Source organism: Rattus rattus, chromosome 5 (genome assembly GCF_011064425.1).
Source record: "Rattus rattus isolate New Zealand chromosome 5, Rrattus_CSIRO_v1, whole genome shotgun sequence".
In the NCBI taxonomy this organism is placed as follows: Eukaryota; Metazoa; Chordata; class Mammalia; order Rodentia; family Muridae; genus Rattus; species Rattus rattus.
Window position 1 is genome coordinate 97,962,711 of NC_046158.1, and position 22,104 is coordinate 97,984,814.

The window sequence follows — 22,104 nt, forward strand, 5'->3', positions numbered from 1 at the left end:
TTCGATAGAATAGTTGGCGATTAAAGGGAGGCTAAACTGGGTGAAAAGCTCAACGAAAGAGGTACAGGGATGCTAGTAGATCCTGAGGGAGCTGTCACAGCCGTCTTGGGGACACATGAGGGCTGCTGTGTTTAGTAGGTGCTTTGTGTTCTGAGAGGGCTGTGCGAGAGTCTGAGGTCAGGATTCAGAACAGTGTTGGGGTGTGGCAGGAGCTTGGAAAAGCGGGGTTCTGAGGAGAGAATCCGGGGTGCCGCTCTGGAGACTGGAAAGTATTTGGGGAAAGGAGGGGCGTGGCCGGGTGCCTGTCCAGGGAGCGAAGCAGGTCCTCCGCAGCGGCAGCGGAGTGGCCGGGGCGCGGGTCGGGCTACGCGGTCTGGAGGTGGGCGGGAGGTCGGGAGGTAAGGGCCGAGGTTAGCGCTCGGCTCTCGACACCGGGGCTGCGCGCGCGGGGCGGGGGGGCGGCACGAGCTCCGCGGAGGGCGGGCGGGCCGGGAGGAGGCGGCGGCTCGCAGAAGAACATGAATCAGCGGCGGCGGCGGCGGCGGCTGTGGAAGGAGCACGGTGGCCCAGCCGCGGCCCCGGGGACTCCTCGCTGCTGACGGCGGTGGCCGCGGCTCTAGCCGGCCGCGGGTACGGGACGCCCCGCCGAGCGCCGCCCCCCCCCTCCCGCGAGCCTCCCGCCCCTCCTCCGCCGCCCTCCACTCGGCGCTCGCGGGCCGGGCCCGGCATGGTGCGGCGTCGCCGCCGATGGCGCTGAGGCGGAGCATGGGGCGGCCGGGGCTCCGGCCGCTGCTGCTGGCGGGGCTGGCCTCTCTGCTGCTCCCCGGGTCCGCGGCCGCAGGTAGGGGTGGCCCGGGAGGCGGCGGGAAGCGGGGGGCTGATGAGTGGCACGGCTGAGGGGCGAAGCCCAGGGACGGTAGCGGGCGAGACCCGGGCCTGGGCCAGCCAGAGGTTGGGGTCGGTGGCCCGGGCTGGAAGGCCGAAGCTAGGACGCAGCGGGTGTGGGCTGACAGACCTCCGGCCGCGGCCCCCGCCCCCAACTTTCTCGCGTCCGGGGCTGGTTCGGTGCAAAGGAAGGGAGTGGGGGGTGTGGGCAGCCGGGGGTGCTTAGGACTGTATTTTCCCGCCTCTATGTTCCTAGTTGTTTGCTCCCTTTCCCTTAGTCCTGAGGACCCATCCTGCCTTCCGCACACCCCGGAGGTCCCACTTTGAAACTACAGGGTCTGGGTTTGAGCACCCAGGGCTGAGAAGGTGCTGGATTCTAAAATACCTCTGGCCGTACTCTAGTTCCTGTGGCCCTTGGCGCTCCCGGAAACCCGAATGTTGAATAGCTTGGCTTGAGTGAAGGTTACTGCTCCTTGGGAAGATTAGCTTTACGTGGCCACATAGCCACTGAGGCATTTCCCTGAGGCAGGAGGGCAGTACCTTTGCCCGCAAGTTCACGCCGCACACATCTGGAACTGCTGGGTGTAGTAGGGGTGTGAAGCTATGTCTCCTTGTCCTGTGAGGGTGAAAGGGTAGGATTGAGACGGGCTTCTTCGGCAGCAGCCAGCCAGCTAGCATTTTTTTTTTTTTTAAACTGAGTTCTTTGCCACATTAGCCTCTCAAGGAAGGGAAGATAAAGAGTGGAAAGTATTTGCGAGCTTCGAGGTTCGCATCTGATGCTCAGAGAGCCCAGGAATTTACCTAGGGTGACACAGTAAAGAGCAGAGAGAACAGGTCTGGATTTCTTTCATGCATATTCTTCACCTGCCCATCTGTTTAAAAACATGCCAGGAGGGTGTGCGTGTGGGCGTGTGTTTATGTGTGTCCACCCTTGCCTGAGGAGGGTAAGAGTCTAATAAGTGGGCCCTGTTGATGCTACAGTAGCTCGGGGGGTCTTGGGGCTTCTGCTTAGGGCCCCACCCCTCCCTTCTGCCCTCCATCTTCCTAGCACCCGCCCCAGCACACATTCAGGTATTAATAGAGCAGGCGGCTGCCAGGAAGGCTGCCATGTGTTTGATCTGACGTGGTTTTGTAGCCATATGTTCTCCACTTCAGGGGAGCACTCCCTCCTTCCTTTCCTCAGCCTCCCTTCATTTTACAGGGTGGAGTCAGGGATACTGGCAGCAGTTCATGGGCTTGACTGACACCCTGGGCAGAGAGCTGGCAGCCTGTTGCACTGGTTGGGTAGAGCAGTCATGCCCAGGTTGATGCCTGCTCCGGGAGGTGACAAGTCTCCACGGTTTCAGCTCGGTTTGCCTTCTGGCGATTGGGCACTAGGGAGCTACGGGGAGAAGTCCTTGGTGCTAAGGGAACTGAGCAATAACAGGAAACTGGAAGTCTTGTCATACCCTCTCTCCCAGCCTGGGTTCAGGTCACCGTCCTCCCCACAGAATCCTGCCTCTGCTTCTTTGGTGCTGAGAATGAACCTTCTAATATTGACACTGCTTTCTAGAAGAGAGTGAATGGGAGATGTTCCCAGAGAGAAGGGCTATTTCAGTCATGCAGACACATCCCCTCTCCCATCCTTCAGGCCTGAAGCTCATGGGAGCCCCAGTGAAGATGACAGTGTCTCAGGGGCAGCCAGTGAAGCTTAACTGCAGTGTGGAAGGGATGGAGGACCCTGACATACACTGGATGAAGGATGGCGCTGTGGTCCAGAATGCAAGCCAGGTGTCCATCTCAATAAGCGAACAGAACTGGATTGGCTTACTCAGGTGCAGGACTGTGGAGGCGGGAGTGGGATGACAGCTGGGGGACAGACAGCCTGTGTCCTGAGAACTGAGGCTTTGCTGATGTCTAGAGGTCTGTGGTCTTAAAATTTGTCAAACTGTGGAACCGTCTAGAAAACAACCATGATAAACCCATTAAGTCTGCTCAGCAGAGTTGCCCCCCCCCCTTTTTTTTCCCTCAGGACAAGGTTTCACTATGTAGCACTGGTTGGCTTCAAGCTCACCCTCTCTTTGTGTAGACAAGTCTACTCTCAAACTCACAGTCAGGTCTCAGGCTCTAGGGTGATGGGATTAAAGGATCTGGCTCTCTTGACTCTAGAAAGTAAGCCTGATATCCTGTTTCCACAGCCTAAAGTCAGCAGAGCGGTCTGATGCCGGCCTGTACTGGTGCCAGGTGAAGGATGGGGAGGAAACCAAGATCTCTCAGTCAGTATGGCTCACTGTTGAAGGTGAGAAGGCAGTACTAGCTGTGTGGGCCATTTGGCTTGGAGCTAAGACCTAAAACTCTGCAGAAGAGGGCTCAGTTTAAGCCCTACTGCCTTCTGTGGCCTAGGCCAATGGTTCTCAACCTTCCCAATGCTGTGACCCTTTAATACACTTCCTCACGTTGTGGTGACCCCCAAACCATATTTTTTTTTTGTTGCTACTTCATAACTGTAATTTTGTTATCATTATGAACTATAATGTAAACATTTTTGGAGCTAGAAGTTCGCCAAAGGGGTCTCCACTTCATCCAGACCTTAGGGACCCTACCTGCTGGAGTGTGGATGTTTAAGAACCACGGAGGCTACTAGGACCCACAGTTTCTGACGTCCAGTCTGTTTCAGCCTTCTGTCAAGCATTCAAACTGTCAAGCATTCATCAGAAGCTGGACCTTGTTCTGCCAAATGGACCTACCAAAGGGGGAGGGTTGGGGGAGGGGAAGGAGGCTCGCAGCTGCTGGAGCTCAGAGCTGTGCAGCCCTGGGAAACAAAGTGACTAAGAAAGTAACAAAGGGCCCTGAACGGGAGCTGGGGCCTGCCAGCAGAACTCTGCTAAAGCTCCACCCACTCCCCCTCCTAGGGTACTCCTCCCCCCACCTCCCCACCCCGGCCTCTCCGGTACTCAGAGACGGACTGTCAGAGCAAGTCTGGGAAGGGACTGTGGGGGCTGGCAGCAGAGTCTGCCTTGCCTAAGGGGGCAGCAGAAGAGGAAGACGAGGAAAAGGAAGCCCATTCCGCCCCCTCCTCACACCTGATAACTGTCTGCAGCTGACCCATTCTTTAGGGTCCGGTGGTGACTACCCATTACGGAGTACTTCAAATGGAAATGAACTTGCGTTTTGAGCAGTAGGAAGTTAAGAGGTGGCAAGGCTAACTCCCCTCACTTTTCCTCCCTAGGTGTGCCATTCTTCACGGTGGAACCAAAAGATCTGGCGGTGCCACCCAATGCCCCTTTTCAACTGTCTTGTGAGGCTGTGGGTCCACCAGAACCCGTAACCATTTTCTGGTGGAGAGGACCCACTAAGGTTGGGGGACCTGCTTCCTCTCCCTCTGTTTTAAATGTAACAGGTGAGCAGCCTCAGGAGGGGGCTTTGAGCCAAGAGTGAGCTGGGTCAGTGCCCTGGGGGTGGGGCACTGTAGAGTTGGGATCTGCATAAATCTGAGTTTGTCGCTTGAGTGTCCAGAGCAAATCCCAGTGTCAGGGTGCGTGAGCCGTACCGTTGCTAAGCTTGTTAGCTGGATGTGCTCTGCTGGCTAGGTGGGCTGATTAGGTGTGATCCTGCTGTGTGGTTAAGGAGGGTGCTGGGGCCTCCTTTCCGCGCCCACAACAGTCTGGTCCTTGCACAGCTGGCCATGAGAGAGGAACTATATGAGATCAGGGACACCCATCCTCCCCCTCCCCAGGGAAGGAGCCAGAAACCAGCCCACGCAGAGCTAGGGAGGAGTGTCTGGCAAACTGGGAGAAGACTCGGCTCAGGCTATAGAAAGGGAAATGGGGGAGGGTAAAGGGGAGGAGGAGGCCAGCACAAAAATACAGGGCCTCCTCACCTGATGGGCCTTTCTAGAAAATTTCCTGAATCACCGTATCTGTTCATATCCTATACTGTTAGACCCCAAGCGGCCACACTGCACATTCTCCTAGATTTCCCCCAAGAACTTGAGCTTATCCATCACATGTTTGTGAGATTTGCTGATCTGTGAAACTAAGTGTACTGTTTCCAGATGAGTCTGAGCATGAAAGGGAAGTCCCCAGGGACTTGCATCTCGATAGAGGTACTGTAGGACCTGCTGGTGCCAAGGCAGGATCTGTTCAGAGAGGGGGAGGCTGCTTCGCAGTTCCAGCTTCCCTCCACATGTGCGTGGTTAGGACCCTCAGGCAGTCAGCCCTGTAATAATAAGCACTCAGTGGAACTCCTACTGCACGTACCACACTGTGCTGGGCACCATGGGGAATGGAGGAAAACAAAGAATTGAGGATGGTTGGGTAGACAAGACACAGACGTGGGGAGCTGAGTCTCCAGATTCGACAGTGATGGGGCAGAGAACAAAAGGGCTCTGGTGTGCATAATCAGGGAGTTGCCAGAAAAGGGAGGTGCCCTGTGCTGCTTGTGGGAGGTGGGATTAAGGTGGGAGGCGCAGTTACAACATTTCTCCGAGCTCTCACTGTGCACAGTGCACTTTAAGTCTTACTTTAAAATTCTCCCATTCATCAGATGGGGAAACGGCACCATCCAAGCCTTTTAGACTGCAAAGTCCTCCTTCCAGTCCACCGTACCCCACTGCCCAACCCCTTCCTTTGGCTAGAGGGATTTCTAAGATGTCTGGCAAGAACCTGAATTGAAGTCCCTCTTTCCTAAACTCAAACTCAGTGGGAGTTGCTGCTTGGGGGGCTGACTAAGGTTTTCTGGCCCCAGGAGTGACCCAGCGCACAGAGTTTTCTTGTGAAGCTCATAACATAAAAGGCCTGGCCACTTCCCGACCAGCCATTATTCGCCTTCAAGGTAGGGGGACACAGGCCGGGGTGGGGGCGTGGGGGTGTTGAGAAAGGGCAGGGGTGGTCTCAGCCAGCTGTCTAGCAGGAGAACTGGCTGGCTTTTCAGCGTGCAGTGGCTCTGCAGGAATCTCCAGGTGAGGAGTAATTGGCACAGCTCCCATTCCTAGTGGGAGCACCTGAGACCCTGCCACAGCTGAGACAGAAATAGAATCCTGACGTCACAGCAGATTTCCCATCACGAAGCAGAGTCCCAGGGAGGGAGGGAAGGAAGGAGCCAGCGGGAGATGGTCAAGGCTTTTATTCAACCTTGTTTCTGTCTTCTGTAGATGGAATGGGGGAGGGGCAGCAGCCTAGCAGAGAGGGTACCCAAAGTGTTGGTGCCGAGAGGAGGAGGGAGGGAGGAGGGAGGGAGGGAGGAGAGAAGCCAGTATGCAAAGGCACTTATCTGAGGAAGCTGGGCAGTTGCCAGTTTCTCCTCTTGTAGTCGCAGAACACCCCTTGCCCTCTTATTCTTCGGTCAGGCCCTTTGTTTGGGTAGCCAGCCTCTGCCCACAGCCTGGGCCCCCTCCCAGGTATAAACAGTGCCCTACTGGTGGCTGGTTTATGCCCCGCATGCCTTGGATGGGCTGATTAGCCTTTAGGAGGTGCTCCAGGCCTTGGGACAAAATCAAGCCTTGACTCCTATGCCTTTCTCCCTCCCCTCATATTTTCACTCTGTGCTGACACTAAGTCCCCATCCACAGCACCGCCTGCAGCTCCTTTCAACATCACAGTAACAACGATCTCCAGCAGCAACGCGAGCGTGGCCTGGGTGCCGGGTGCTGATGGCTTAGCTCTGCTGCACTCCTGTACTGTACAGGTAGGCTGAGCCGGGCACACTTACTAGACCTGCCTGAGAGTCTGCGTCTGCAGCTCTGTTCAGATGCTTTTCCGTAGTCCTTTAAGTTCAGTGGCAGACACTGCAGACGGGCTGCAGGCCTGTGACTTCCTTATGCTAGGAAGCGAAGCATATCCAGAGCAGGCTTGGGTGTCTAGAAGAGTATTTTCTTTCTTTCAGTCTCCCCCCAACCCCCGCCCCAATGTTAAGAATCAAACCCAAGTCTATCACATACTAGGCAAACCCTGTACCAGCACGAAGATCAAAGAGTTTTTCTTTTAACATAGCCGATATTCCTCCCTCATACATCCTGCCACTGCACCTAAAGAGAACAAGAGGACGAGAAAGGGTGCCAAACCCTGGCGATTTTAATTAATTAATTAATTTACTAATTAATTTTTCTGTGCTGGAAATAGACACAAGGCTTTGCACATGCTAAGCAATCACTTCTGTGCCTATGTATTCCAGTCCTTTAGTAAGAACCTTTGAAACTCTTCTAATCATGTCCCCTAGACAGGATGAGCCCTCTCCTGGCTTCACCCTGGCCACAGCCCATTGTCCCAAGGGCAGAGTCTTCAGGGCCAAAGGACAAGCTTATCTGGTTCATCCTCACTGCCACATAACACTGTACATTCAGAATGTCTTGCCCTGGCTTCTCTGGGTCTGAGTCCAAGGCCTGAATGGGCCTCTTCTCTGGTCCCTCCTTCCAAAGGTAGACCTTGCTGTGATGTATGTACGTCTGTGTCTAATGGCAGCCACTGGGGGTTGTTGGTGGAGAACAGCCAGCATTGTTTATATCCATGCACTGGAAGCCCACATGCTGAAGGCTCCTTCCTGAGGCCCAGCTCTTCCAGGGTTCTGGGGGAGGGGGTTGTTCTGGAGATGTAGCTCAGCTGGTAGAGTGCTTGCTTAGCAGCTAGGAAGACCTGGGTTCTGTCCCCAGCACCACCTAAATCAGGCATTGTGTTACCAAGGATATTCTTAGCTGTAGAATGCATTCAAGGCTAGCCTGAGCTCCTGAAACCTCCTTAGAGGAAGGAGGGGGAGGGAGGGAGAGACTATGACAATGAGAAGAAGCTAGACCAAGAGTATAGTGCAATGAAATGGCACTTGTCTGGCTTACATAAAGCCTGCATGTGGTCCCCAACACTTCTGAATAAGTAAATACATAAATAAGTGTACTGGATGATCTTTAATGTTTAAGTATTGAACCATGGGGTATGAGGATTGTGTGTATTGAGAGTTGGGGATGCCAAGGATTGAACTCAGCTTTTTGAACTAATGTTGAGTACTCTGCTACTGAACTTGTCTCCCCAGGCACACACACACAAGCCTTCGGTTGTATTCTTGTTCTGGGCCCCTAAAATGTAAGGAGAGAAGCCGGCTCACAGGGCTCTCTGCCCCTCCCCCCCCCATTCTTCTCACTCTGAGAAGCTCTGAGCTTTGGGGCAGCAAGTAAACAGAGATGGCAGGTACTCTGGAACAATCAGGCACTAAGTACAAATAGGCAAGCATAGGTTTCTGGAGTTGCTGAGACACCAGGAAAGTGACACTAGCCTGGCATAGTGGCACATGCTTTTAATCTCAGCTCTCAGGAGGCAGAGGCAGGCAGATCTCTCAGTGTGGGGCCAACCTGGTCTACAGAATGAGTTTCAGGACAGCCAGGACTACACAGTGAGATCCTGTCTCAAAAACAACAGCAAAAGGGACACCTGTCTTGACTCCCCCACTCTTTGCTGGGTATTGTACTCAGTGCTTTCCTTGCCCGAGAACAGTCTACTACCTGAGCTTATACTCGGCCTCAGAGTAAGTAGGACTTCTCTAGGAGTAGCAGGCCATTCCAAGCAAAAGGAATAGTATCTGCAGATACAGAGCGTGAACCTGCGATGGTCTTGGGTGGAGACAAGTTGGGGCAGTTATTCGCTGACAGACTTGGAGGAAACATTTGTTCAAGCTCCCATGCCATCCATACCTATCCCATCTTCCCTCTCATCTCCAAGACTTGACTGCTTATCTAATCATCGCTTCTGTGCTGTTTGTTTGTTGTTTGTTTGTTTTGGTTTTGGTTTCCGAAGGTGGCACATGCCCCAGGAGAATGGGAGGCCCTTGCCGTCGTGGTTCCCGTGCCACCCTTTACTTGCTTGCTTCGGAACTTGGCCCCTGCCACCAACTACAGCCTTAGGGTTCGCTGTGCCAACGCCTTGGGCCCTTCTCCCTATGGCGACTGGGTGCCCTTTCAGACAAAGGGCCTAGGTAAGGAACTCAGCAAGAGGGGCAGGACTGGAGAGGGAAGGCATTATTCATTCAGCAGCACTTATTGAACACCTACTGCATACCACTTTGTATTTAGTTCTTATAGGAGGAGCAGATAAGATAAGCAAACTGGAAAAGACAGGATAGATACAGCTCTTATTCATTGGTTGCTTGATCCCTTGACTAGAGGTTCAATCCCCCAAGACCCCTAGAAAAGAAAATATCCTGCTGGGATCTGACAGTGTAACCAAGGCTATCCATAAAGCTCAGACTGGAGAACCGCAGAAGTTAGTTAAAAAAGGGAACTCATGTTTTAAGTAAGTGTATGAATCTGTTCATTCATAAGGCCCCTGGGCTCTGGGTTGGAAAGGCCTGGGTGACAGGCAAGAGTAAGGCCTGCACGATTAAAAGGAGCCATATACATATTTCGTGGGAAAGTGCATCAAGGTAAGGGCACAGCAAGTCCTAGGAATCTGCTCGCAGTTCTCTGCCTGATAAGGGAGGCTGGGGGGTGGGGGGGAAGGCAAGCAGTACCAGGGCGATGAAGAGTCACACTGTAGAGATGTGGGGGCTGGGCTGCTTCTGTCCTGCCTAGGCTTTTCTTCCAACACAGAGTTGTTAGCAGCTGAGAGGCAAGCCCTTTCCTCAGCCTCTGCTTTCTGAGCTGTTCAGCTCTTGGTTGGTGTGGGATCATGATGGTAGGGAGGGCAGGGAGTCCTAAGAGCTTTCTTTCTTTTGGTACAGCGCCAGCCAGAGCTCCTCAGAATCTCCACGCCATTCGTACTGACTCAGGCCTTATCCTGGAATGGGAAGAAGTGATTCCTGAGGACCCTGGGGAAGGCCCCCTGGGACCTTATAAGCTGTCCTGGGTCCAAGAAAATGGAACCCAGGTAAGAGAGACAATCCCTTCTGCTTCCCCTACTGTGCTGGAGTGTCTGCCCCGACACTTAGAAAAGCTTTAGAATGTCCATGGAGGGTCTGGCACTCCTACAGACAGTCAGAATACCCTCTACCTCCTGGCCAGGCCAGCTTCCTGTCTCATTGGTTTGTCTCTCCATTGGGATAGCCCAGTGGCCACTTTGTATGCAAATCAGGAAGCCTATCCCGGCCCTTGCAAGGGGGGGTGGTGCAGAAGGGGGGCACAGATAAGGCTTTGTCCACAGTCCCAGCTCGACTTCCTGTCATCCTCTTGAGCCCCAAGGCTTGTTTGTGTTTCAGAGAGGCCTCTCCCCCTTCAGTCCAGGGCAGGAATGTGGTGACTCCCAGGGGATTGTGTTGTATAGCCCCTCACACTCACTGCTCCCCTAAAATTCCCTGATTCCTTAGCTGAATTTTCTTCTGCCCTCCCAGCCCAGCTGGAGGCTTCCTCAGGCTCAGTGTGAGGGTGGGACTTTTCCTGGCTACAGGATGAGCTGATAGTGGAAGGAACTACGGCCAATCTGACTGGCTGGGATCCCCAGAAGGACCTGGTTTTGCGTGTGTGTGCCTCCAATGCAATTGGTGATGGGCCCTGGAGTCAACCACTGGTGGTGTCTTCTCATGACCATGCAGGTAAGGCATGCCGGTCAGGCATAGGGCACAAGGTTTTCAGGGATTACACCGACTGATTGGAGGAGGCTAGTGACACCGGTCTTTCTAACACACACACACACACACACACACACACACACACACGAGTCAAGCAGTGGGGATGAGAGTAGGGTTGGTGTTTCGGTCTTGGTTTTCCTCTCTTTGCTTTGGTTACACTGCAGATGATAGCAGTGAGAGCCTGTCACTGCCCAGGTGCAAACTCTTGAATCTTTAAGGTCTTTTTGATTTAACACCCTGCTTGGGCTTAGGGAATCTTTTGGGAAGGCGAGGTGAGGGGGCCATCCTGGGACAGTTCTAAAAGGACATTTTGGTGTCAACCCAGCTCATGACATTGCCTTTCCCTCTCACAGGGAGGCAGGGCCCTCCCCACAGCCGCACATCCTGGGTGCCTGTGGTCCTGGGTGTGCTCACCGCCCTGATCACAGCTGCTGCCTTGGCCCTCATCCTGCTTCGGAAGAGACGCAAGGAGACGCGGTTCGGGTAAGGAAGTGGGACTGTGGCCAGTGAAGGAGGCGGTGACACGGGGCCTTGTAATTTACCTGAAGTCCTGGGTTTCTCTTTAGGCAAGCCTTTGACAGTGTCATGGCCCGAGGGGAGCCAGCTGTACACTTCCGGGCAGCCCGGTCTTTCAATCGAGAAAGGCCTGAACGCATTGAAGCTACATGTGAGTGCTGGAGCGGCATAAAAGGAAAAAGACAGGCTACCTTTTACCAACTCATTTATCCAGCTAAAGTGCCTGAACCTTGATAAGTCCTGGAGTAATGAAAAGGGACACCCTAAATTGCTTGTGGAGCTTATCGCCACAGTGTGGAAGATCCAGGCGCTGTGCTGAGGGTGGAAAGCTGGGGGGAGACAGTAGGCTGGAGTGTGGGTTTGACTGCAGCTCCACTTCCCTTTCACCTCCTCCCTGCAGTGGATAGCCTGGGCATCAGCGATGAATTGAAGGAGAAGCTGGAGGACGTCCTTATCCCAGAGCAGCAGTTCACCCTCGGCCGGATGTTGGGCAAAGGTGTGGGGGTTCTGGGGGACCAGCATGAGTTTGCCCTCTCTGAGTGGGTTGTTCCAGTTGCTTCCAGGGTGTGAATTTGGGTTAGTTCCTATAACAAGGTATACGTATGGGTGCCTGATTTAGGGATAAGGAATCATCATGGTTAAAGGCAAGGAGCCATTCCCAACACAGTCTCCTCTAAGAGCCCTCCTTAACTGATGATTTTATGACCGTATGAAGAGTCGCCTGAGAGGGAAGGGCGCAGGGAGCCTGAGGTGTCTTGCCCTGTCCGTTGGTTTCCTGCCTAGGAGAGTTTGGATCAGTGCGGGAAGCCCAGCTGAAGCAGGAGGATGGCTCCTTTGTGAAAGTGGCGGTGAAGATGCTGAAAGGTGAGTTAGACAATAGCATTCGTTGCGGGGTAGGGAGAGGGGTAAAGGGAGTGACTGATCTGGAGCAGGCGCCACTCTGCCTGAGATTCCCCAGAAGCTACTCAGCACGAGCAGGGATGCTGACTGCACCACGTGAATAATTCAAGAGCATGAGCCCACGCAAAGATCCGTGCCCCAGCTTTGCTCCCTGCCGTCAGCGGTGACGGTATTCACCGTTCACTCTCGTGATTACAGCTGTGATTGGTGCAGCTCCTGAGCTGCCGAAACCTACGGGAAAGGCCAGCTTCCTAAAGGGAAATCTCGGCCCGGGGAGGCTGAGGTAGGGGATTGTTACAAGTTTGAGGCCAGCCTGGCCAATATAGTGGGACCTAAAAGAAGAATTTAAAAACTCAAACCTGGGCTAGAGAGATGGCTCAGTGGTTAAGAGCATTCTAGAGGTCCCTAGTTCAATTCCCAGCAACTACACCATGGCTCACAACCTTCTGGTGTTTCTGAAAACAGCTACAGTGTACTTATAGACATAAGATAAATAAAATCTTAAAACAAAACAAACAAACTCAAGCTGGGAGTGGTGATTCTAGTACTCGTGAGGAGTAAGGTAAGGCAGAAGGATCACAGGTCTGAAACCAGGCTGAGTGAGCCCTGGATCAAACAAACAGGATAAAAAAGTGAAGTGGGAATTGTTAGCAGGCAGAGGAAAAGTTAGAAAGCACCAGCCCTGGCCCCCTGTGAAGCCCAGGGCTTCTGTGAGTTCTAGGAGCCCTGGGTGGGCGGCAGTGAGTGGTGAGTCTTGTTTCCATTCCTTCCCCTTCCTTTCTCCCAGCTGACATCATTGCCTCAAGCGACATAGAAGAGTTCCTGAGAGAAGCAGCTTGCATGAAGGAGTTTGACCATCCACACGTGGCCAAGCTTGTTGGTGAGCCCATTCGGAGGAGGCAGATATAGAATAGGGCTAAAAATATGCTCCACCAACGTGAGAGGGCAGCCTGCAGGAGAAAAGTTTGGCTACCCAGTGAGCAGGCAGGTAGTTAGTGAGGTCCTGTCTGAAATCTGGCTGGAAGGAGCTGAGCTCCAAACTGCTCATGTGGGCGGCGGAGAAACAGAGAAGGTAACACTCAGAGCAAGGGCCAGCAGGCCGAGCAGAGCCCTTCATGGGTAGTCCCCAGGCAGGAGTAACAGTGCCAGGGCTAGAGATGGAAGCCAGCAGGTAGGGAGGGCCTGTGGCAGATACCTAGCTGTCCTTAGGTCTTTGTGTGCCCAGTTCTTGACTTTCCCTTGTCTCCCAGGAGTGAGCCTCCGGAGCAGGGCTAAAGGTCGTCTCCCCATTCCCATGGTCATCCTGCCCTTCATGAAGCACGGAGACTTGCATGCCTTTCTGCTCGCCTCCCGAATTGGGGAGAACCCTTTTGTGAGTGCCTCAGGTGGGGGTGGCCAGGAGGAACTGGGTGGGAGACCGATGCCTGTAAAAGGGACAGAAGCTGGGGAGAAGAGGCTTGCCGCAAGGGCAGGACTCAGGGAGCTTATGGGGAGAGGGGTCAGAGCCTGACTACAGTTAAACTGGCTTCCTTTTTCCTCGAAGCTGGGAATTTTAGATCAGGCAAAGATATTTTTGGGGGAAGAAATTTGATTCTGCAGTTCTTTGGCAGGCTTGCCACAGCTTCCTTAGAGGGTCCTATCTCCTTTTCAGTGGTTATTATGATAGTCTTTAGGCTTTCAGGCCAGAGAATTTCATTCATTATGCCCCACACAAAGTGGAGAGCTTCAACCTGATCTTGCCCCGTCTGTCTACCAGAACTTGCCCCTCCAGACCCTGGTCCGGTTCATGGTGGACATTGCCTGTGGAATGGAGTACCTGAGCTCCCGGAACTTCATCCACCGAGACCTAGCAGCTCGGAATTGCATGTAGGAATTCTGGTGGCCTGATGGGTGGGAGACAGCTAGTGCCTCCTGGCACTTGCTGATGTCACCTCCTGCCTTGGATAGAACCTCCTATGTATGGGGTTAATAAGACTCTGAGCATGGGGAAGACTGAGTCTGTCTCTCAACACCCCTCTCAGGCTGGCAGAGGACATGACAGTGTGTGTGGCTGACTTTGGACTCTCCCGGAAAATTTATAGCGGGGACTATTATCGTCAGGGCTGTGCCTCCAAACTGCCTGTCAAGTGGCTGGCCCTGGAGAGCTTGGCTGACAACTTGTATACTGTACACAGCGATGTGGTGAGCTGGGTGGCCCAGTGGGGCTTGGTAATGTGAATATGGTAGATTAGTGTGTGGGTGGATGTGCAGGACTCCAAAAGGACCACTAAAGTTCTGCTCTTTGAGCTGTAGTTGTTTAGCTATGAGACCCTTGAATCCCAGGATGCGGCTCTGCTTGGCTCAGGAAACCCAGTAACATTCCTCCCCAACCCTCGTTCTGTACCAGTGGGCCTTCGGGGTGACCATGTGGGAGATCATGACTCGTGGGCAGACGCCATATGCTGGCATCGAAAATGCTGAGATTTACAACTACCTCATCGGCGGGAACCGCCTGAAGCAGCCTCCGGAGTGCATGGAGGAAGTGTGAGTACCCTGGGTAGTGGGTTATAGGAGCTTTGGCTCATGGCTGCTACTGTAGCAGGTCTTCCAGGATGAGCTCAGAACCTCCGCCTTACTTTTGTTAGTCCTTCTTTTGGGCCTCGTGGTTGAGTGTGAGGATTGATCTCTACCTCATATTACATATTTTCCCGGGAGCTCCCTGTTTTCTTTCTCTTTCCCCCTCTCATTCTCCCTCTACCCCCTTTCTTTTGTTTTCTGAATGGGAGAATGTTGAGACAATGTCCCTAGGCCACTCAGGTTAGCCTCTAAACTCTGGAGTCCCAGCCATGAACCACCATGCCTGGCTATTACCCCGTATTTCCTGCCCCTGGCTTTTCCAGTCTGAGTGAAACAGGAACCATGAAAGGCAGAGGAGAGAGTTGAGTGGCAGTCCAGGTTTCCTTGTCACCTTTTGGGAACCTGGGTCTACAAACCTGGGTCTTGTAACCTGTCTCTTCCCACAGTGCTGCACAGGGCCTCAGGAAGAACAAGCAGCCTGTGACTGACTGACTGACTGACTGACTGACTTTCTTGGCCAGGATAAGCTGGGGACGGAGCAGGGCTTCTTCCTTGGTTTCAGCTTCCCCTTGAAGAAGAATCCTGAGATCCTGGGAAGAAGGAAACCAATCCTTTTCTTTGCTACCAACCCAAAGTACTGTGGAGCAGGGCGGGACTTCAAAATAGGTTTAACAAACCCTTTTGAGAGGGTGACATAATTATCACTGACCTAGCTGAGCCCTTTAGGTATTCTCCCAGGCAATCCTCTGTTCGCCCTAGAAGGAGAAGGCTTATTTTCTTCATTTTGTGGATGAGGAAATAGGATTAAAGAGGTTAAATGACACGGCCAGGATCACATGACTATTATGTGAATAAGTTACCACTCAAACCCAGATCCTTGTGGCTTCAGTGTTTATGCTCTGAACCCTGAAATCAACTGTGTTTGGTCTGTTCTAGTATTACTGCCTAACTCCAGGCAACACAGAGTAGAGTGGTCCAGGGAACTAAATACACGTTCCTTTTGTGATTTGGGGGTTGGGTCTCCAGAATGTTGCAGCCATGAGAGCGGATAAAAGCTGAGTCTGAATGACAGTAGTCTTCAGAGGCGGTGGGTTTGAAGTGCCTGGGCCTGGGCACCAAAAGAAAAAGAATTAAATCATTTACTTACTTACTTATTTATTGTGGTGCTAAGAATAGAACTTCGGGACTGTATGATAAACAAGTGCTCCACCACTGAGCACAGCCAGCCCCTCACTCACATGTCAGATGGAAGTTTGAGTGTAAGCAACCAGCAGAGCTCAGACGGTGAAAGCTCAGATCTCCCTGTGCCTGCACTGGCCTCAGCCCTCTTCTGGAGCTGCAGAAGCTGTGTGCGCTGTGAGGAGCAGTAGGGACAGACCCTGGCTCAGCCTTCTCCCAGACTGGAGCTGCTGTTGTCAATGAAGGGTGGGCGGACACTGGCCTCCCACCAGGCAGCCTGTGGAAGGGCGCCAGTTGGCCTCTAGCACAGCCTTGAGAATTATATCCCCAGTCTGGCCGTACACCCGTAGTTGTGGACCATTCCCACAGCCTGCCTGGGGTCTGGCATGATTCTTCTGCAATTGGAACCCTGATTAGGAAGGCTTTTTGTGAGATAGTACTTGGGGCTTTTGCCATGGACAAAAGTCAGGCATTGTTGATTGCACTTTGTGTGAAACCTTCCCCACAAGGGGAGAAGGGTGTCTGTGTGTGTGTGTGTGTGTGTGTGTGTGTGCGCGCGCGTGTGTGTGTGTGTGTGTGTGTGTGCACATGCAAACAGTGAGAGCTGTAAGAGAATTTGAAGGATAGAGAAAGAAGTGCAGCGGGGTATTCTTGGCAGAGACAGAGGACTGGAAACTTTCTGAAGATGTACACGAGTGGGTGCTGCCTCATGTAGACTTGGGACAAAAGAGGGAATATACATGTCTGCCCCCTCAAAAGAACCCTGAGTCCAGGGTCTGGGATAGGATAACTGAGTGGGAGAGTACTTGCTTAATATACTCTAGGCCCTAGGTCAAAAGACAAGAAAAACAATCCCGACTCCCGTCTTTTTTTTTTTTTTTTTTTAAAGATTTATTTATTTATTATATATAATTACACTTTAGCTGTCTTCAGATACATTAGAAGAGGGCATCGGATCTCTTTACAGATGGTTGTGAGCCAGCATGTGGTTGCTGGGAATTGAACTCATGGCCTCTGGAAGAGCAGTCGGTGCTCTTAACCGCTGAGCCATCTCTCCAGCCCGACTCCTGTCTTTTTGTATAAGACAACAGTACTTTTATTTTAGTCCCTCCTGAGACAGCTCAGAAAAAGCTGGGCACTGGCTCTGTGGCTTCAAATCATAGTTCCGTGACTTTGGGGAATTTGTTTGCAATGGTCTCACTTATCTTAGACCAGGCTCAAACCAGCTGTATAGCTGAGAGGTACTTTAGACTTCGAATCCTCCTGCCTCCACCTCCCAAGTGCCAGAATTATAGTAGTGTAGCAGTTATGAGGTAATGGAGGTCAGACCCCGGCCTTTGTGCACACTGGGCAAGCATCCTACCAACTGACTGCATTCCAGTCCTGTTTTTTATTTTTTTCTTTTTTTTTCTTTTTCTTTTTTTCAGAGCTGGGGACCGAACCCAGGGCCTTGTGCTTGCTAGGCAAGCGCTCTACTACTGAGCTAAATCCCCAACCCCCTGTTTTTTATATTTTGAACCAGGGCTTTGCTGTGTTACTTTAGCTGGCCTCATACTCAAACTGTATCTTAAGCCCGCCCCAAACCGGTGCCCGTCCTCTGGGCTCCACCCCCTGAGTGCCAAGGTTACAGCTGTGCATCACATGAAAGCCTGCTCTGTTACTTGCTACTTCATTAGGGATTTTTTGCATATTCTTTATTATTTTTACTATTACTAATTTATTTCTGTCATATCCCGATCGCAGCTTGTCCTCCCAGTCCCTCCTCTCACCTTCCCTCCCTCCCTCCTTCCATCCCCCTTCCCTTTCTCCTCAGAGAAGGGGAGGCCTCCCATGGATATCAGCCTACTTTGGCTTATCAAGTTGCAGTAGTATTTTTTTAAAGACTTCTTTTTAAACTGGGCGGTGCTGGCCCAGGCCTGTAATCCCAGTACTCAGGAGGCAGAAGCAGGTGGTGAACTTGGGTCCCTCGCAAAGGCTCCACTGGGAACTGCTGAGCCACCTCTCCATGCTTCAGTTTCCGTATTTTCAAATAGGAACCGTTCCGTGTAGGGCTGGCAGGGTGGCTGAGCCAGGAAAGGTGCTTGCTGCCAAGCCTGAAGGGTTAACTTTGATCCCTTGGACCCACGTGGTAGAAGGAGAGAGCCGGTCCCTGAAACTTGTCCTTTGACTTCCAGCAAGTATGCTGTGGTACATGCATGAGCATGTATGCATTTACACACACATACACACATACACGAAATGCATGCATTTTAACCCCATGCATAGTTTTTCTTCTACAGTAGTGTTAGGGAATTGTTTTCCCAGCCTGGTAGTGGTGCATGCCTTCAATCTCAGGACTAAGGAGGCAGAGGTGGGTGGATCTCTGAGGCCAGCCTCGTCTACAGAGTGAAGTTCAGGACAGCCAGGGCTACACAGAGCAAGTCTGTCTAGAAAAACCAGAAAAAAAGGTTGTTTTCCCGTCTCAGTGTCTATGACTAAGAGGTCCTCTGCTTTGTGGCTACTATGTCCCTTTCTTCTTCCTACCTCAGGTATGATCTCATGTACCAGTGCTGGAGTGCCGACCCAAAGCAGCGCCCAAGCTTCACATGCCTGCGAATGGAACTGGAGAACATTCTGGGCCACCTATCTGTTCTGTCCACCAGCCAGGACCCCTTGTACATCAACATTGAGAGAGCTGGGCAGCCTGCTGAGAATGGCAGTCCCGAGCTGCCCTGTGGAGAGCAGTCTAGCAGCGAGGTGGGGGATGGCAGTGGCATGGGGGCAGTAGGTGGCATCCCCAGTGACTGTCGGTACATCTTCAGCCCTGGAGGGTTGGCCGAGTCACCAGGGCAGCTGGAGCAGCAGCCAGAAAGCCCCCTCAACGAGAACCAGAGGCTTTTGTTGTTGCAGCAAGGGCTACTGCCTCACAGTAGCTGTTAGCCTGCAGGCAGAGGACCGTTGGGGCCCCCTGGCTCTGCCGGCCGTTGTGCTGGCTCACTAGGCCCCGTCTGATCACAGCCCAGGCAGCAAGGTATGGAGGCTCCTGTGGTAGTCCTCCCAAGCTGTGCTGGGACCTGGACTGACCAAATTGCCCAATCCCAGTTCTTCCTGCAGCCGCTCTGGCCAGCCTGGCATCAGTTCAGGCCTTGGCTTAGAGGAGGTGAGCCAGATCTGGTTGCCTGAATGCAGGCAGCTGGCAGGAGGGGAGGGTGGCTGTGTTTCCATGGGTACCATGGGTGTGGATGGCAGTAAGGGAGGGTAGCAGCAGCCCTGTGGGCCCCTACCCTCCTGGCTGAGCTGCTCCTACTTTAGTGCATGCTTGGAGCCGCCTGCAGCCTGGAGCTCAGCACTGCCCACCACACCTGGGTTTAAATGCCAGGTTTGCCCCTCTACGTCACAAAGAGATGTCTTGTATTGTTCCCTTTTAGGTGACGATTAGGAAGGGATTGGCACACTTAGGTCCCTAAGCCCCATGACAGGAAATGGTGGGATATTCTCAGGTCCGAATCCTCATCACCTTCCTGATTCCCCACCCTGCCATGGCCTGGAACTGACTGGGTGGCTGAGGCATGCACGAGGACAAAGACTACCGAGATCCGACTCCTAAAGGCAGGGTCTGAGTCTGCCAGATGGAGGGGGTGCTAAGAGGTTGGCCCAGGAGTCAGGCATTTCAGGACCCCTCTAAGCTTCTACAGTCTGTCTGAGCATGCTACCAAGCCCCCAAACATCCCAGAACTAACAGGCAGTTTTGTCTGAGCCCAGCCCTTCCACATGGTGACCCTTAGGTCTACCATCCTCTCTGAATGGATATCACTTGTCCCAAGTCTTAAGAGAGAGATATACCTGTTGGCTGATGTGGGTAAGAAAAGTTCCTGGAACCAGGGCTGGGGAATGCAGAGGCAGGCTCTTGGGCTGTTAGGAACATTTCCAAGCTATTAAGTTGCTGTTTCAAAACAATAAAACTGAAACAAAAAAAAAGAATCGAAGCTTTGTTTTGTTTTCTAAATTACTAATATTGGTGGTTCAGACTTTCTGTTGTTTTGAGATAGGGTCTTAAGTAGGTATCCCCGGCTGGTCTGGAACTCACAGAGATGGACCTGCCTTGTCTCGAATGCTCGGATTAAAGGCATGTGTGACCATGCCCAACCCAAAGCTTTGCCTTTTAAGTGTTTACTTTCCCCCCCTTTTGATCACAAAACAATGAAGCATCTTTGCATAGAGAGAAGTCTAGAAAAGACATGCCACAGAGTGTAGACAGTTATCTTTACAGAGTATGATTAAGGAAACCTTTTCTTCCTGTTTCCTAAATTTTCTGAGTTAAACATAACGTGCTTCTCATAAGCAGACTAGACCCCAGTAACTCGCCATGTTAACGATAATATATAATCTTTGTAGACAACTGTGAAGGTATAGAATACCTGTAATCCCACCACCCAACAGTAATAACTCCCACTGGACTTTGGGAAATGCAAACATTTTTGACATTTAAGTTGGAACAGAAGCTTTCTCCACCCACTGCCAAAATTTCCTTGGGTCCTCATCTCTTCACCCCTGAGGGAGCCTGGGAATCAGTAGTCAAAGAAAGGTGAGCCTCTTGAAGATTAGAAATCCCAGAAACAGAGTTCCTTCCCAGTATTTCCACCTGCAACCTAGTTTCAGTGTGAGCTCCTGGGCTTCTGCAATAGGAGACATGCACATCATGCCTCTGCTGGGGTGGAAACTGGGAGAGGCAGAGCCACAGCCCTGCTGGCTGAGGGCAATGGAATGAGGTAGGCCCTTCCTGGAACAAGTGTCCTGAAAAACCTGTTGCTGGTTCTACAGGTCAGGTTCCCACATAGCTAATTAGACTTGAATTAAATGCCATGCAAGTAGCTTTTCAAATATTTCTTGCTGTGATTAGCTTTAACTGTTTAAGTGGTGTGTGTGTGTGTGTGTGTGTGTGTGTGTGTGTGTGTGTGTGTGTGAGTGTGAGAGAGAGAGAGAGAGAGAGAGAGAGAGAGAGAGAGAGAGAGATTAACTGAGAGATAACATTGGGAGTTGTTGACCAGAAGTCCCTGCTTCTCAAATAATTCTTTGTGAGGAACCTGGCATGTGCTAGATAACTGTGGCTAGGCTCTTCCAATACAGTGTTCCCAGAAGTAAGAATTTAACCTCCATGCTCTAGGACGAGAGAGGCGGAGGGAGGATTCTCCAGGAATGAAATAAATGGGAGGTTAGCTGAGCAATGACCTCTTCTCAGCATTCCTGGGAGCACCTTGAATGGGCGGCCAGAGGTGTTTGTTTAGTATAGAATAGAGTTTATTCAGGGCATGCGGAGGGGAGTTGAGAGGGTAGTAGAGAGAGAGAGAGAGAGAGAGAGAGAGAGAGAGAGAGAGAGAGAGAGAGAGTGTTGATGTGGGAACAGAGGGGGAACAGGAAAGCAAGAACTATGGTTAAGGCCAGCCTTGTGAGTTACAGGACACAGAGGAACCCTGACTCAAAATAAAACAGGTGTGTTACTACAGTTTTCTTAATTTCTTTTGTTGTTGTTGTTGTTGTTTGTTTGTTTGTTTCACTGTGTTGCTCTAGTTGGTCTAGGACTCACTATGACACCAGGTTAGCCTAAAACACAAAGACTAACCTGTCTGTCTTCCTAATGCTGGGATTAAAATCCTGTGCCACCACTCCCAGCTCTTCCCTGCTTTTAAAAAATCTTTCTCTTTTTCTTCTTCTTTCCCAAACAGGGTTTCTGTGTGGAGCCCTGGCTGTCCTGGAACTCACTCTGTAGAACAGGTTGGCCTTCAACTGCCTCAGCCTCCCAAATGTTGGAATTAAAGGTGTGCTCCACCACACCCCACTCTATACCTGACTCCTTTTTTCTCTTTTTTAAAGATTTATTTATTTACTTATTTAATGTATATATGAGCACACTGTAGCTGTCTTCAGACACACCAGAAGAGTGCATTGGATTCCATTACAGATGGTTGCGAGCCACTATGTGGTTGCTGGGAATTGAACTCAGGACCTCTGGAAGAGCAGTCAGTGCTCTTAACCACTGAGCCATCTCTCCAGCCCCCCTTTTTTTCCTAACAACATTTCACTATGTAGTTCAGGCTGGTTCAACCCCAAAAGCCTGCTAACTCCACCTCCCATGTGCTGGGATTACAGGTACACAGGACCTCATCTGGCTTTAGCTTGTGTCTCCAAGGTGCTCACCATTTACTGTAGGCGTAGCTGCTGGGAAGGACTAAGGACTAAGGACGCCACAGACTAAGTTCTATTAGTAATTATGAAATGTGCAATGAGTTTTTAAAAAGTCTTTATTTTGGGGCTGGGGATTTAGCTCAGTGGTAGAGCGCTTGCCTAGCAAGCGCAAGGCCCTGGGTTCGGTCCCCAGCTCTGAAAAAAAGAAAAAAGAAAAAAAAAAGTCTTTATTTACATGATTATCTAACAACATAATACAAATAGAAAAGCAGGGAGTAAATTTAATCTCTGTATTTAAAGTGTTAAGTTTTAATTTTCTTATAGTATTTTTATTTGTTATTTGCATAATTGCAGAAGATTTGAGTTTGAGCTTGCAGCACCCAT

General features: G+C 51.7%; 1 protein-coding gene across 2 annotated transcripts; it reads left to right on the forward strand.

Annotated features, from left to right (window-relative positions):
* The first annotated feature begins 314 nt into the window (after positions 1 to 314).
* Positions 315 to 19,426, forward strand: Tyro3 (TYRO3 protein tyrosine kinase). 2 transcript variants are annotated; one of them, XM_032903980.1, is made up of 19 exons: positions 315 to 398; positions 2,516 to 2,699; positions 3,063 to 3,163; positions 4,094 to 4,264; positions 5,611 to 5,697; positions 6,434 to 6,549; positions 8,643 to 8,820; positions 9,565 to 9,710; positions 10,227 to 10,371; positions 10,761 to 10,890; positions 10,974 to 11,074; positions 11,324 to 11,419; positions 11,707 to 11,787; positions 12,611 to 12,703; positions 13,074 to 13,195; positions 13,580 to 13,689; positions 13,845 to 14,004; positions 14,210 to 14,346; positions 18,087 to 19,426. In XM_032903980.1, exons 2-19 carry the CDS (start codon positions 2,527 to 2,529, stop codon positions 18,475 to 18,477), a joined length of 2,538 nt encoding a protein of 845 aa, XP_032759871.1. In that variant the 5' UTR covers positions 315 to 398; positions 2,516 to 2,526; the 3' UTR covers positions 18,478 to 19,426. The 2 variants fall into 2 exon arrangements, with proteins under 2 accessions (XP_032759871.1, XP_032759872.1); XM_032903981.1 differs by lacking the exon at positions 315 to 398 and adding an exon at positions 535 to 841 and having other exon boundaries at positions 18,087 to 18,477.
* The last annotated feature ends 2,678 nt before the right edge of the window (positions 19,427 to 22,104 follow it).

Excerpts from the sequence above, each read along its gene's own strand:
- Tyro3 (XM_032903981.1), top strand. The coding sequence starts at position 748 with ATGGCGCTGAGGCGGAGCATGGGGCGGCCGGGGCTCCGGCCGCTGCTG. Across the intron at positions 11,075-11,323 it reads TGAACGCATTGAAGCTACAT|TGGATAGCCTGGGCATCAGC; the intron begins GTGAGTGCTGGA and ends TCCTCCCTGCAG. Across the intron at positions 14,005-14,209 it reads ATACTGTACACAGCGATGTG|TGGGCCTTCGGGGTGACCAT; the intron begins GTGAGCTGGGTG and ends GTTCTGTACCAG.